General features: G+C 51.0%; 1 protein-coding gene across 1 annotated transcript in view; it reads right to left on the bottom strand.

Annotated features, from left to right (window-relative positions):
* Positions 1 to 16,263, bottom strand: part of Cacna1a (calcium voltage-gated channel subunit alpha1 A) — a 295,083-nt gene that overhangs the window by 85,172 nt on the left and 193,648 nt on the right. Inside the window, exons 11-14 of the mRNA XM_037206465.1 lie at positions 13,300 to 13,356; positions 11,417 to 11,506; positions 3,762 to 3,971; positions 1,217 to 1,329 (exon numbers count right to left, since the gene is read on the bottom strand). Of these exons, the coding sequence (XP_037062360.1) occupies positions 1,217 to 1,329; positions 3,762 to 3,971; positions 11,417 to 11,506; positions 13,300 to 13,356 (470 nt within the window). The remainder of the gene's footprint in view (positions 1 to 1,216; positions 1,330 to 3,761; positions 3,972 to 11,416; positions 11,507 to 13,299; positions 13,357 to 16,263) is intronic.

Below are 16,263 nucleotides of genomic sequence, written 5' to 3'. Positions count from 1 at the left end.
CACTGGGGTCAAAATCCCCCCTCCCTTAGGTTGTTTCTGTCAGGTTTGGTTTTGAGACAGGGTTTCTCTGTGTTAACAGCCCTGGCTGTCTTGAAGCTCATTCTGTAGACCAGGCTGGCTTCCAACTCAGATCCATCTACCTCGGCCTCCAAGTGCTGGGATTAAAGGCGTGTGCCACCACGCCTGGGTATTCTGTTAGAGTGACTACCAGATGGTGGGCCCAAAGCTCATCTTTCACCTCTTACGTTTTTATTTAGTAAAAGCTCACATCTACCTAGATGCTTGCTATCCCAGCACTTGGGAGGCTGAGGCAGGAGGATCACTGGGAGTTGGAGGCCAGCCTGGGCTACAGAGAGAAACACTGTTTCACACACACACACACACACACACACACACACACACACACACACACACACACACGAAACTCACACACTACAAAATCAGCCCTCTGGGTGCACAGCTCAGAGGCATCCACAAGCCCATGCTGTCTGCAGCACAACTCCAGGTCAGCCTGCAGCCTCAGAGATGCCCCACCCTCCCTTCCCCTCCAGAGTCCCAGTGCTGATGGTCTCTGACAATCTTTGGATCTGCCTCCTTGGCCTCTTCATAGAAATGGAATTAGGTGATTTGTAACCTTTATTTTTTATTTTTTTGAGACAGGGTTTCTCTCTGTAGTTTTAGTGCCTGTCCTGGATCTTGCTCTGTAGACGAGGCTGGCCTCGAACTCACAGAGATCCGCCTGCCTCTGCCTCCCCAGTGCTGGGATTGAAGGTGTGCGCCACCCCCTAGCTGCCTTGAGTTTTTAAGACGGAAATGCGTTCCACCGTTGCCATGGCCACGGCACAGCTGCTGGCTCTCCACCGGAACTCTCCCAAGTCAGCCTGAACTGTCCCTGCCGGGTGACAGCAGCTGTGTCCTCGGTGCCTCTCTCCTCCTCCACTCACCTCACGTCCAGAGGTGACGTCGGCCTCCTTCTGCTTCCACCTTTACTTTGTTTCAGAGTCTCACTAGGCAGCCCAGGCTAGCCCTGACTCACAGTTCTGTCTCAGACCCAGGTCTAGGACTGAAGGCGTGACCCACGTCCGGCTCCCTCCGCTCTAATGTGAAGTCCCCAGGTATCAGCCATTGCCGTCAGGAAGAGCCCGGAAGAGCCCGAGGACTCGCAGTACTCACCCCACAGTCAACCCGGAAGAGCCTGAGAACTCGCAGTACTCACCCCACAGTCAAAGCAGTTGAAGGAAGAGTGGAAGTAAGGCCGCGTCCCGAGCCCATACATTTTTATAAACATTTCGGACATAAAGAGTCCTAAGAAAATGAATTCTGCATAGTCTGGAAGGAAGAGGAAGAGGTGTGGATTAGGCCACGGGGAAAACCTCCTGCCTCTGCGTTTTCTCCTGTGTCTCCCAGGCAGGCAGGGAGGTAGAGATGATACTCTGTGTATCATGGTCAATGATAGCTATACGAGGATTCCTTCCCACGGGCCTCGGTTTCTCAGTTTCACCCTGGATTGATGAGGAGAGCTGAGTGAAGGACATTGCTACGGGCCTAGTTTTGTGTTGACTGATGCATCCCTGTGTGGCTTATTACATCTAGTAGGTGACTGTGATTCGGGTATAGCCATACATGTGTAGAATGCTCCAGGAATTCAAGAAAGGAATTGTCTGTGGATATTAACTCACCAGCCTCAGCTGTTTTGTTACAGCGTGGATTGACTGAACCCTAGCCAGGCCCTGCTTTGAAGAGCTGCTTTGAACGGGTTACCCCAAACCCCTCTTTGCCATTCCTTGCCACAACTTCCCTTGATTTGTAGGATTCTCTGAAGCTTCTTGTTTTGGGGAGAAACCCCTGAGTGTCTGGGACAGAGCAGCTAGGGAAGCAGATCTGCCTATGACATCTGGTCCCTCTGAGGCCCAGCAGGGCCAGCTCTGTGAGGACAGACATCTCTGAGATGCTGGCTCCCTAGTTACCATGGGAACATGGGAGCTAGTAACACACAACACCAGAGCATTGCAGGGTCCAGGAGAACCCACCCTCTACCAGGTACAGAGAGATCCTGAGACCAGACGCACATTTCATCGATTCCAAGGTGCTCACTTGCTCTGGTCTGGATTTCTCTGAAACTGAGCTACACCTTACAATCACATTGCTTCACTCTTTGTTACAGAATGCCTTAGGATTGAAGACCTCTGATCAATGGACGAAAGTCGGATCTGCCTAGGGGGTAGGACTCCATCACCAAACACAGTTTAGACTTAGGAACACAACTGCCTGCATCCATAATCCTGGCTTCATCCCTTACAAGCTGTGTGACCTGGGAAAAGCTCCTTCACCTTTCTGTCTCTTTTTTCATTAACTGGAAAATGGGGCTAACTAAAAAATGTCTACAGACAATAAAGCCTCCAGGCAGGAAGTTCTAATCCCCTGTCTCCTTAACCAGGACAGACGGCAAGATGATTAGTGGAGGAAAGTAGGCGAGTAAAAATAGTCTGCAGGAAGAGGTCGTAACGAGAAGAGCCCTCATTACAGGGCTCCGGAGGGACCAGATGCAAGTATGCAACTTGGAAGCAGGTCAGGCACAGAGAAAGGACAGTCCCCTTGGGGTGTCCTGTGGGGTCAGACAGCAGGCCTGGGGACCACAAAGGTTCAAGCAAACACTCCCCTGGACTAGAATTGAGGCCTTTCTAGGTCAGAGGCATGGCCATCCCTTATAGCTGCCCTAGGCTTCTTTTGAACAAGGGCAGCAAACGGTCAGAAAGCTAATAGCTCCAGGAGGAGGCAGCCAGCAGGCACAAAAGATTTAGTAGTTCTCAAGGGGCCTGCAGGGGAGAGCCAGGCCACCCATACCCGTCAGCCTCACACTCTCTCTGCTGATTATCCTTAGAGTCTTTCCAGTCCTGGGGGCTCCCACCTGCCAGTGCCCATGCTCAGTTTAGGCAAATCTTGAAATGGGTAGAGTTCAGAGGACATAACCTTGAGGGTCCTGGTATCCCCTGAGGAACTGTTCCCATTTGTTATAAAGGTCCCATCCCAGACAGATGGGAGGCAAGAGGAATAGGAAGAGAGGAGATTGAACAAAGATGGGGTGGGAGGCAGGGGCCTAGAATCCCCCAGTGTGGGGCTGTGGGCGTGGCTCAGTGGCAGAGCCCCTGTCTTCTGTGAGCAAATTCTAACACTTCAAAGAAGAGGGAGAGAGCAGAGGGACAGAGCGGTCACTGTCTACAGGACGGCAGAGGAGCAGAGCGGTCACTGTCTACAGGACGGCAGAGGGGCAGAGCGGTCACTGTCTACAGGACGGCAGAGGGGCGGCGGTGGTCACTGTCTACAGGACGGCAGAGGGGCGGCGGTGGTCACTGTCTACAGGACCGCAGAGGGACAGAGCGGTCACTGTCTACAGGACGGCAGAGGGGCGGCGGTGGTCACTGTCTACAGGACGGCAGAGGGGCAGCAGTGGTCACTGTCTCTAGGAAGGCAGAGGGGCAGAGTGGTCACTGTCTCTAGGAAGGCAGAGGGGCAGAGTGGTCACTGTCTACAGGACAGCAGAGGGGCAGACCGGTCACTGTCTACAGGACGGCAGAGGGGCAGGATGGTAACTGGCAGGACCCTTTTGTCTTTGCTCGGATGCCTCAGGTCTCCTAGCACCAGTCTAGTGCAGCTCCACTGTGGTAGCAGCTGTGCAGAGAGGGCCCCAGCAGGGCGGGCTGGGGAAGGGCCAGAGCAGGAGCAGAGGCCAGCAGGGAGGAGTGGATGAGAGCAGCACTCACAGAGGAAGTCCGAGAGCCACTCGGGCTGGTTGTAGTGGACGATGGCGACGCACAGCGTGTTGAGGGCTACCAGACTGAGCACGGTCCAGTAGAAGGCCTGAGTTTTGACCATGCGGCGGATGTAGAAACGCATCCTTCTCTCCTTTTTGTGAAAAAAAGTTGAGTTCTCCAGCTTGGCACTTTTAATGCTGGCTCTGGCGAAGGGAGACCCTGCCAGGGGAAAGTATGAAGAAAGTGAGACTCAGGATGCCCTCGGTCACGTGAGAGGACGCGATGGAGCAGAGTTCTACGCTGCAAGTCCCCTGTGGGAGCTAATGCTCCAACGGCCTCCAGGACGAGGGTGACAGGATGCTGGTTCCCAAGGGATCAACGCGGACTTCCCACCTGCAGCATGGTGTGGCTGTTTGGAGCGTGGTGCATGACAGATGCTCAGATTAGCAGCACTCAGTTGAGGGTCACTGGGGAACTAACTGTTCATGGGCCCTGCTCTTGTCAGGCACAGAGTTGGGGACCAGACAGAGGCAGACTTCCCACCAGGTGAAAGTTACCACTCAAGGAGAACACACCTTAAACAGCGATTTGGGACGAAGGGACGGCTCAGTCGGTAAGCGCTTGTTCCAAAATCACAAAGAGCTACTGAGTTCAACCCCAGAGCCCACATCAAAGCCAGGCAGAGCAGAGCACCTGCCGCTGGTGCCAGGAGACTCGCAGGCCAGCCAGTCTGGCCTAATCGCTCATCTCCAGGCCAGCGAGAGACCTGACCTCAAAGGAGGGGGCAGGGTTCCTGAGGATGCCGCCTCAGGCTGACCGCCGGCCTCCACACAGACATGAACAAGTCAGTGATGGGACAGGACCCGGTATCCCCCTCTGGCCTCTACATGCAGGCAGGGTGCACATACCTGCACACATGATACACACACCACATACACCACACTTAAAAAAAAAATCTAAAGGGAATGTAATAATTGTTTTTAAGTATTTATTTTCACGTGGTGTGTGTGTGTGTGTGTGTGTGTGTGTGTGTGTGTGTGTGTGTGTGTCATGTGTATACAGATGCTCATGAGGCCAGAAGAGGGTTAGAGTTACTGGTGGCCATGAGCTACCTGTGTGGGCGTGGGACTGAACTCGGGTACATTACACCATTGAGCATCTCTCCAGGCCCCAAATGTAATAACTGACTGGAGACCTCTCCCTGCAGAGGCTTCCCTTTCCTCTCATGCTCTATTTTCTTTACTCTTTTGACAGTGCCAAGAATGGAACTCTGGGCCTAGCACACAGTAGGCACACACAGTAGGTGAACACCGAGTCACGGCTCCCACCTTTTAAAATTAATTATTTTTATAAAAATAATTACGTTTTGTACAAGTAGACACAAACTGAAGACAATTACGGTGGGTCGCATAACTGGATTTTTTTATTATTATTTACTACAGTTTGTGTGTGTGCGCCCATCCACGCAGGCCAGCAGAGGGTGTCAGAGACCCCCGAGTTACAGGCTGTTGTGAGCTGCCCTGTGCGCGTGCTGGGAATGGACCCGGTCTCACAAGGGCAGCGAGCGTGCTCGGCTGTGCCATCTGCAGCCTCTGCAGGTGGTTCTGAAGCATGTCCACCCTTGAGCCAGTCACCGTGTGTATCACCGTTACGGTCTGCATCTTAAATGCTCTGGACTCTAGCGTATGGGAGGTGGTGGGCACTTCATGAGATGGGGCCTAGACAGAAACCTTGGCCTATCTGGGTAGAGGGACTCTTAACTGAGACAATACTTCCGTAAGATCGGCCTGCAGGCAAGTCCGTGGGAACATATTCTTAAGAGACTGGTGTGGGAGGGAGGGGCCCGGCCCACAGTGGGTGGTGCCTCCACTGAGCGGGTGGTCTTAGGGTGGATAAGAAAGCAGGCTGAGCAAGCCAGAGGCTCAAGCCAGTAAGCAGCATTCTGCCACGGCTCACGCACCAGTTCCTGCCTTGAGTTCTTGCCCTGAGTTTGGCCACCTTTCTCTCTCTGCTCCCTGTTGCTATAATGAGAGCAGCGAGTGCTTCTCCTCGCAAAGGAACAGCAGTGAGTGACGTGGACTGAAACCCGGCAACTATGTGCCCAAATCAACCTCTGCTCCTCACAACTTGATTACCTCAGCTACTGTGGGCACACACTCACAGAAAGTCAATACACTCATACTTTCTTTCACAAGAGCATGTACAAGTCTCTCAGATCTGTGCGCACATGCGTGCACACGACTGCGTGTACATGTGTTCGTGTGGGTGCCCGTACATGTATGCATACCTACATGTCTGTGTGCATGTGGAGGCCAGAGGTCTTATGGTACCATTCACTTTTTTTTTTTGAGATAAGGTTTGGAACTTGTCTACTAGATTAGACTGGCTAGCCAACAAGTCAGGGATCCACCTGTCTCCACCTTCTGTAGGCAGCGATTATTAGCATGTACCAGCACACCCAACTCTTTGTGCATGGATCTTGGAGGATCAAACTCAGGCCTTTGGGCTTGCTATTCCAGCCAGGACGTTAGCCACTGAGCATCTTCCCGGCCCTCCAGCCATTTAAAAATACACCGCTCCACACAGTCTGACCACATCTTATAACGGAGCTCTCGAAGGCACTTGCTTTGTAACAGACATTTCGTACCCTAGGGCCTCGCTCAGGTCCCTTCCTGGCCCTACAGCCAGCTTCTCTGTGGTGAGCAAGCCCGCCTGCTGTGGGGCGCTCATCGGCTGGTTGGCCGCACAGCGGGCCAGTGAAGAACCACAGCCGCAGTTTCCTCCTTAGAGTTGGGGGATACCAGCTATGCCTTCTGGGTAGTCTAGGAAGCCAGGGGTTAGCATGGACTTCCCTCCTTTGTGGCTGGGCAGGTTTACTGCCTGGATGGAACCTGCCACAGAATATCAGACCACAGATTGTGTTTGGAGTCCATTTAGAAGGTGGAAAGACGTTTGCTTTTCTTAAAAAAAAAACTTTGTGTGTGTGTGTATGAAGCATACATGTATACATGGTACATATATGAAGAACAACTGTGAGTGTCCATCCTCACCTTCCACCTTGTTTGAGGGACTTTTGTTTGTCGTTTATTTGAGACAGGGTCTCACTATGTAGCCCTGGCTGGCCTGGAACTCACTAAGTACACCAGTGTGGTCTTGAACTCACAGAAATCCATCTGCCTCTGCTTCTCCAGTGCTGGTATTGGAGGTGTGTGCCACCATGCTCACTGAACAGGGTCTTTTTGTTGTTCACTGCCAGCTAGCTGGCCTTTGAGTTTCTGGGAGTGCATCCGCCTCCTACCTCACTATAGAATTACAGACACAGGCTACTAACTCCGGCTTCCCATGGGTTCTGAGATTCAAACTCAGGTCCTCACACTTGCAAGGCAAGGCTTTACCCTGAGCTATCTCCCAGCCTCAGTGGCTTTTAAATTTGTTTGGTTTTGTGGTGCCTTGTGCATTCTGAGCAAGCGCCCCCTGTGAGCCCCGCTCCAGCCCTTGCTCTTATTTATTCGAACAGAAGCCATCCTGCCAGAGTCACTGGGATCATGCCTCCTGCGCAAGACAGCAAGTCACTTCTGAAGAAGTGACAGTCGGCGAAGGGGCCAGGGATGGAGCTGAGCGGGAGGCTGGGCTCCCAAGGCACTCATCGGGCTGTGCCCTCAGCCCGCAAAAGCAAGCAAATAAATAAAAGGTGCATGAACAGTAACTGGTCAAGGAACTGATCTATAGTTAATTAATGCCAAGTGACATAAGTAAACCAGGAACATTACAGATTTACGGCCCCACCACGAGCATCCAAGAGTGCCATTCCCCCTCATCCTTGTCGGCATGGGGTTGAATCACTTTTTCATGTCTGTCAGAACGCAGGATGAAGACCTGAAATTCACTGAGTGGACTCCTCTCTAATTCACAAGGTCTCAACTTGGGCTCCCACATACACAGCAGCATCAACTAAGATGCTTGCTTATTAAGACAAACACAGCAGAGTGGGGCCTGAAAGAGGGCTCAGCAGGTCAAGGTGCTTCCCATCGGGCCTGATGACTGGAGGTTGATCTCCAGGACCCACATGATGGGAAGACAGACCTGCTTCCACAAGTTGTCTTCTGGCTTCCACACATGTATGGTGACATGTATGCCTACACATGTACACACATACACAATTTTTTTTTGAGACAAGGTCTTACTTTATAGCTTTGGCTGACCTGAAACTCTAGGTAGACCAGAATGGCCTCAAACGCATAGCTACGCCCCCTCCCACCTCTGCCTCCCAGGGCGGTACTAAAGGCGTGCTGGCCAGACTGATTTTTACTTCATGAGTATGAGTGTTTTGTGTAAGTGCGCACTGAGTACCTGAGGAGACCAGAAGAGGGCGTCAGATTTCCCTGGAGTTACTGGGGATTGTGAGCTGCCATGTGGGTGCTGGGAATTGAACCCTGGTCCTCTGCAAGAGCAGCCTGTGCTCTTAACTCTCTGACTAGCTCTCTATTCCCTAACAAATGTAATTTAATAATAATAATAATAATAATAATAATAATAATAATAATAATAATATAGAACCAGGCATGGTGATTCATACCTTAAATTCCAGAACCTGAGAGGCAGAGGCATTTAGATCTTTCTGAGGTCCAGGACAGTCAGGGTTACACAGTGAGACCATGTGTGTAAAAAAAAACAAGAAGGAAAGAAGAGAGAGAGAGAGAGAGAGAGAGAGAGAGAGAGAGAGAGAGAGAGAAAGAAACAAAGAAAGAAACAAAGAAAGGAGTCCTTAAGGCCACCTGACTGAATGCATGAAGCAAAACCAGACATTAGTGCTGTGGGATAACACTCTTGTACACCGTAAAGATTTATCTCTGGTTTTAGTAAAACACTGACTGGCCAGTAGCCAGGCAGGAAGTATAGGCAGGGCAACTAGACTAGGAGAATGCTGGGAAGAGGAAGGGCAGAGCAGGGAGTTTGTAATTAATAGTAAGCCTCTTTGTGTTTATTTGGGACCAAGAGGCTTCGGGACACAAGAAAAGTTCTGTTGCCTGAGCAGGACTGGGACTGAGAAACTTCAGTCTACACATTTTCGACCAACACCTTCTCAAAGGACATGACCAGCTGTGCCCACAAATGGAAGCAGAAGTAACAGTCATTACAAACAAAGTGTGTTTGGGCCGGAAATTGAAAACAAGCTTTAAAAACAGCACGACAAAACTCCTTAACTGGGAAAGGGGATGTGAACAGCCAGGATGGGGAACAGTGAGAATCTGTGTCTTGGACAAGTTCATGAATGAGCGTCCTGTTATTCAAGGGGAGAATGGTGTAGGGAGCTGGGAAGCCATTCATATCTTTGATCCTGTAATTATGCCCAGGAGCACGCCCATCGGGTGTGCCGAGTAACTGTGAATGTGCACAGCAGGGTTCCTCATCCGAGGAACTGGCAAGGAGGCGGTGTCATCTGGTGCAGCCACCCTCAGGGACCAGAGAGTTCTGAGGAGAGATGGTGATGTGGGTGTGTATGCACAGACCCCTCCATGCTCTCCCTAACATCCCCAGTGCCTGTGGAGCCTGGCCACCGTCCCGGCCAGTGGTACTGCTGAAGACTCCTTTTCAACACAGGCCTTCAGCTCTCACATCAAATGTCATCTCCTCTGAGAAGCCTTCCTTGACCAGGCTCTACCGCGTCAGAGTGGGCCAAGCCTGGGCTTCACCTCTACAGCGCCATTATTCTTTTGGAATATAATTCTTCTCTAGTATGTGTTTTAAATTTTTAAAAATTGCATTATTAATTAACTTCCTGTTTGGAAGAGGCCACACGTGTGCCACAGTGTGCGTGTGAAGGTCAGAGTTCCTTCCTACCACACAGGGTCACACTCAGGTCACACTTGGCAGCGAGCACCTTTGTCTGGCCATCTATCTTATAGTTCCCTTTGTTTCTGTTCTTTCTTTTTAATTTTATTATGTATACTGTGTTATGGCTGCATGTATGCCTGCACCAGGTCTCATTACAGATGGTTGTGAGCCACCATGTGGTTGCTGGGAATTGAACTCAGGACCTCTGGAAGAGCATCCAGTGCTCTTAACCTCTGAGCCATCTCTCTAATGTGTGTGCTTGTGTGTGTGTGTTTGCATGTTCATGTTTGTGTCCGTGTGGGTGGTCATGTGTGTGGAGGCTGGAGGACAGCTTGAGGTGGCACCCTTAAGAACCTTGTCACCTCCTTTGAGGTCGAGTCTCTCACTGGCCTGGACTCAGTCCTGTGGCTAGACTGGCTGGCCAGCCTGTCACCAGCGCTGGGTTACAAGTGCTCTGCTCCGTCCAGGTTTGCTGTGGGTTCTGGGGTTGAACCCAAGTGTTTGTGCTTTTGAGGCGAGCACTTCACTGACTGAGCTGACCCAGCCCCAAATCTCCTTTTATTGTGTGTTCTCACTGGGTGGCAACTCTCACATGGGTGGGAATTCTGCCTCTGTCTTGTGCTGAACTCAGCACCCATCCCGACTCAGCGACCAGTGACCCCAGACCTAATTCTAATCTGAACATACCAATGCAACCTTACATGCAACACCATGTGTGGAAAAGTCCGTGTTAGCGCTGGGAAGACTCGGGACTCCAGAGAGTTGCCCTCTGACCTCCAGAACAGCACTGGAGCATGTGGGACCTCCCCAACACATCATACACAACAAAACAATAAATAGAAATGGAAACATCTACATTATTTCCTGTACAGAATTGTGTTTCAAAATACAGTGTGATTCCTTTACTGTGTGTCTATGTGTAATGTGCAGTGAGGGTGGAGGTCTGAGGACCACGTGTGGGAGTCGGTTCTTTCTTCACCGCTGGGTATCTAACGCAGGTCACCAGGCTTAGCGGCAAGTACCTTTACCTGCTGAGCCATCTTGCCTGCCCACAAAATTGTTGTTATTATTATTATACTTTAGAAAGTCACACCATGTGACTCTTGTTATCCTGGAACTCAGAGATCCATATCATGGGATTAAATGAATGCACCACCACACCTGATCATACAAAAGCATTTTTAAAGGAGTCTAAAGTTACCTTTAGTGTCTGTGTATGAGAAATAAATAAATGTTCTGTTTAGACTTTGGTCCCACATCTAAGACACGATATATATATGAAATATTTCCAAATCTGGAAATGCCCAGAATCTGAAACAGTTTGGATGCAGAGGTTTTTGTTTCATTATGTTTGTTTTTGAAACAGGGTCTCACTGTGTAGTCCAGCTGGCAGGGAGCTCAGTATCTAGCCCAGGCTGGCCTCTGACTCACAGATCCAGCCTCCTCTGCCTCCCGAGTGCTGACATCAAAGGCGTGCATCACCACGCCCTGGTATGCAGAGTATTTCCGAGTATGGACACCCAGCCGTAATGGACTTAGCCAAGGTAACTAGGAGCCTGCTGGAGCTGGATGTAAATGAGTCAAGTCTGGACTTATGCCTACAGTAAAGAGATTTATGGGGCTCATTTAGTTGAGACATTACAATATTAGGAGACAGGACCCAGCCAGGTATGATAAACAAAACCAAAAAAACCAAAGCAGAAGGGGTAGGGTTGCTATTTTCATCATAATGTACCTCCAGGACACTGGCACACCCAGCCGCCCAGCTCTAGAGCTCAGCCTCCCATTCCTGGGTGACGGACAGTGACGGGTGCAGAGGTGGCACTCACCCACAGATGCAATGTCAGCCAGCTGGTCCTCGGCCTCCTCAGGGTTGAGCAGGTCCGTCTTGCTTTTCTTCAGGGTAGCTCTCCGCAGAGCTCCAACAAGGGAAACATGGCGAGAGAAGACGGCATTACCCTTTTATGCCAGGGTGGCAGCAGACACAGTGTACTGCCGTGCCCACTGGTCCACAGCATGCCCACTGTATTCATGTGCGAGCCACCACTGGGGAAGGCAGGGGGTCCAGACAAGAGTCCAGTGCTGTCCAGCTCTAATGCAAAGTCCAGGCTCAGAAACACTGTTGTCAATCTGGTCAGTTTTTACTATTGAAGTAACATTACTATTGTATGTGCACGGGGGCTTTGTCTGCATGTATGTCTTGCAGCACACGTGTGCAGTGCACACAGAGGCCAGAAGAAGGCGTCAGATTCCTCAGGACTGGAGTTACAGGTTTATAATGACCTACTATGTGGATGCTGGGAAATTGAACCCAGGTCCTCTGGAAGAGCAGCCAGTGCTCTTAACTGCCGAGCCACCCCTCCAGCCCCATCTGTTTTTATGAGATAGGGTCTCACTACGTAGCCTGGCTGCCCTGGAACTCACAGAATTCACCTGCTTATGCCTCTGGAGTGCTGAGATTACAGGCGCACATCACCATGCTGGCTCTGGTCTATTTTAAATTCAGAGCAGGATTCACTTTCTAGAAGTCCTGGGACAGGAGGTTTAGTCCATCCTTAACCTAGCACACATGTGCTGGACTGGCTGGGGCTGGGGCAACTGTCCGGTGCCAAGGCTCGCCAGCGGATATACGCTCTAACAGAGACTTAGAACACCCAAAGGGAATCGCTTTCTACTCCTAAATAAAAGATCCAGGGTTCTTGATTTCTTTTTGTCATCTTGCTATTTAAAATTTTTTCCCTAATTGTTTTTGTTGCTACACAAAATAGCCATTTTTTAAGAAAAGATTTAAGAAGAAACCAAGTGCACGAGGATGGCCAGAAGGGGGGTCAGATCCTCTGAAGTTGGAGAGACAGGTGTCCTGAGTCACTTGATGTGGGGGCTGGGAGAGGAACCTGGGTCCTCTGGGAGAGTGGCAAGAGCTCTTCACAAGAGCCATCTCTCCAGACGTCCCACCACAGCAGGACATTTCCATACAGCTGTGACACTGCTCGGATCCACATCTGCCCTCTACTGCCTCCCCTGAACTGCACACACTGGCAGGTAGGGCCGGAACCTAGGAAGCAGCTGAGCTGCGGGGATCTGGCTGGTTGGAGTGGGACCATATTCGCCAGGGACAGTGGGTGGACACTCATCTATTCTCTCTCTCTCTCTCTCTCTCTCTCTCTCTCTCTCTCTCTCTCTCTCTCTCTCTCTCTCTCTCTCTCTCTCGGCTGTCGTGGCAGTGCTGAGGGTGAAACCAGGACTATATGCAAGTCCCTGTCACCAGTCTGCACCTCCAGCCAGGAGATGGAACTCTTCCTCCCATTATTAGGAGTGTGTGTGTGTGTGTGTGTGTGTGTTTCTGGGGATGGAACTCAGGCCACTAAAGCTTGGATTCAGATGCCTTCATCCACTGAGCCATCTCACCAGCCCTATTATGTCCACTTTATGGAACAGAAAACAATGCTGGGCACAGTTAAAGGGGGAAAGGAGAAGTCAGGAATGGAACCTGCCACCACCACCCCCTGTCCACCCTCACCCCCACCCCGCCTCCAGGTTCTGAAATTCCTCCCAGAGGCCCATTCCTCAACCACTCAAACCTCCTTGCACAGCCCAGTCTCCTATCTTCCTGGCCTGGCCTATATACCTTCTAGAACCAGTCGCCTGCGCCCAGCTCCAGCCAACCCCACTCCCCTGGGATCCGCCTTCATGCTGGGCTCAGAGCAGTTACCATCAAAAGGATGCCTCTGCTCCACGTCTGTCTCGTCCTCCGCGAGGATCACCTCTTCTGAGGAGAAGAATAGAGTTAAGGTCCTGCCTGAAGCATTTTCCAGGGTGTTGACCCTCAAGGACTGTGAAGAAAGGACCCCTGGCCACACCCACCGCCCCTGGCTAACGGTACAGTCCGACCAGGCTGACCCAGGTGTTTGGCAGCTTCCTGCATCCTGGCTTTACCTGGCACAGGCACAATTGGCAGCAGAAGTAGTTTGGATGTGATTTAGGCATAGCTGGGCTCCACACTGTGGGACAGTGCTTTGGGGAGGCAGGACTTTAAGAGGCAGGTCTTCAAGTTATATGATGTGAGCCCTTGGAAGGAGTTAAGAAGGCTCTCATGGGACATCTGAGCTCTTTGCACAAGCCAAATGTCAGGGCAAGCCTGTCCCAACTCCACCATGTCCACCACAGATCTAGAGTCGTCACCAGGCTGAGTCCCTTTGGAGCCATGACCTCGAACCTTAGTTCTGTGGTCAGATGGGAAACATTTGAACCCTTGGTCCCCAGATGGTGGTAGTATTTGGGAAGGTTGCCATGGAGGAAGTGAGTCACTGGGGGGTGGGTCTTTAGGCCTACAGCCAAGCCCCACATCTTGTTCTGGTTCTGCTTGCTTGCTGAGTGTGAATGTCACGTACCCAGCCAGCCTCCTGCTCCTGCCCTGTGCCTCCCCTTCCTGCTGCCATGTCTACCCACCATGACAGACTCTGTCGCTCTGGAGATGTGAGCCAAAATAAACCCATTCTCCCTTAAATCGCTTTATCCCAGCAAGAAGAAAGCAACAGACATTCAGAAACTGTTCATGTTCGCCTCTTCACGACGTTGTCTGCCTCAGGTACTTTGTTATAGCTACATCTGGATTACCACAGCAGCATCAGCTCCCCTCAGTCTGCCGGCCCTGCTCCATCTGGCCTGCCCCTCCCCGTCCCTCCCTCCCTCTTCTCCAGGGACACCAGTTTTTTCTCTTTCTGCTCCAGGGCCTCTGCACTCACTCCTGCCCCTTCTCTGACCTCTCTCCCATTCGGCATCCCCAGAGCTGCGTTTCGTTTCCTGTCAGGGCGACCTTAGCTGTCCACCTGACCCCAGATGCTCCCCACCAGCCACCTTGCCTTTTCTCCCCGCTACGTCTGTGTGTGAGACGGTCTCACTGTGTAGCCCAGGCTGGCCTCGCACTCCTGATCCCCCGGCTTCACCGACCAGTGCTGAGATGACAAGCGTGTGCCACCCTGCTGGTCTTGTTTTCCTTCCTAGCTCTTGGTGGGGGCCTTGTCTCTCACTAGCCAGCAGCAGGGATTTGCCACATTCTCAGTGCATACTGTGGTGCATGGCACAGAGCAGGCGCCTGGTAAATAAGTACAGGCCTGCTGACTGTCAGATGCTGCTCTGAGCATCTCAGCTCGGTTGTCTTATCGAATCCTCAACAGCCCTGTGGGCAGGTGGTCCGCTCCCCACAGACACGAGTTCTGCCCCCATGGATTAAACCCAACACAGACCTGAAACACTTAGACAAAAATGCATCTATATGTCGTGGAATATTAGTTTAAGATGTGTTGCATTCTTTCATGTTGCATTTGTTTAACTCTGTCAAGCTTTGTTACTTTGCCCGTCTAAAACACCTGATTGGTCTAATAAAGAGCTGAACAGCCAAGGGACAGGCAGGAGAGAGGGGTAGGTGGGGCTGTCAGGCAGAGAGAACAAATAGGAAGAGAAATCTAGGGAAGAGAAGGGGGAGGAGCAGGAAAAGGAGAAGGAGAGGAAGGGGCCAGGGGCCAGCCACTCAGCCACACAGCCAGCCAAGAGTAAGAAGGGAAGAACAACATATAGAACAAAGAAAGGTAGAAAGTCCAGAGGCAAAATGTAGAAGAGAAACAGGTTAATTTAAATTAGAAAGGCTGGCTAGAAACAAGCCAAGCTAAGGCCGGGCATTCATAAGTAAGAATAAGTCTCCATATATTTATCTGGCAGCTGGGTGGTGGGCCCCCAAAGAGAGAGAGAAAAAAAAAAAACCAAAAACAACCCAAGTACACCTATACCTAACGTTTACAGACATTTTTCTTGTCATTCCTGACAATACACAGCTACCTTAGGCACTGAGTTACTGTGAGTCAGAAGAGCCCAGGGAGGTGGTGCAATGGCTGTACAGATAAAATCGTCATTTTCTGTACAGGGCCTGGGTGTTTGCTGGTATTAGTGTCTATGGGGTCCTGAAGCCAATCATCCAGATTGCCACTGGATTACTTCACCCTCATTACCTTCATTTAACAGTTAAGGAAACTGAGTCACAGGTGATTTACAGGGCTAAGAAGAGCTGGAGATGGGACATACACCCATGTTGGTTTAAAACATGACCAGGGTAAACCAGGTGTGGCAGAAGCAGGAGGACCAGGAGTTCAAGGTCATCATCCTTGGCCAGTTTGAGATTAGTCTGGGCTCCGTGAGACCCTGTCTCAAAAACACAAAGACTTCATCTCAAAGTGGCTTTTCTTTCTTTCTTTTTTCTTTTTGGTGGGTCTCACTATAGCCCAGGTTAGCTTCAAACATAACCTTCCTGTCTCAGCCTCACATGACAGTTGGTTTCTAGGTCAACTTGCCACAAATTACTGTCATTTGCGTGGGAAGCCTTGCTTGAGGAAATGGTGTGGGAAGAATAGGGTAGCAGCCCAGACAACAAAGGAGAATCAGGGGGAAGGTTATCTGGCCTCCTCTCTCATAGGAATCAATCTTTTCGTTTGCTGCTGCCGGTTCCTTCACTGACACCAGAGCCAGCGTTTCCGGGCTCCCATCCCTGACTGCGGACAAACGACCCTCCAGGGACATTCCAGGCCTTTGGTACCACCAGACAGGGAATGCCAAGGCACCCAACCCTGTGGATGGAGGAGCTCCTGGGTCCCTGGGCTCTGCAGTGTGGAGAGCAAGCCAGTGT

The sequence above is a fragment of the Peromyscus leucopus genome, chromosome 5, assembly GCF_004664715.2.
Source record: "Peromyscus leucopus breed LL Stock chromosome 5, UCI_PerLeu_2.1, whole genome shotgun sequence".
NCBI lineage: Eukaryota > Metazoa > Chordata > Mammalia > Rodentia > Cricetidae > Peromyscus > Peromyscus leucopus.
This window is presented reverse-complemented; position numbering and strand designations above follow the sequence as displayed.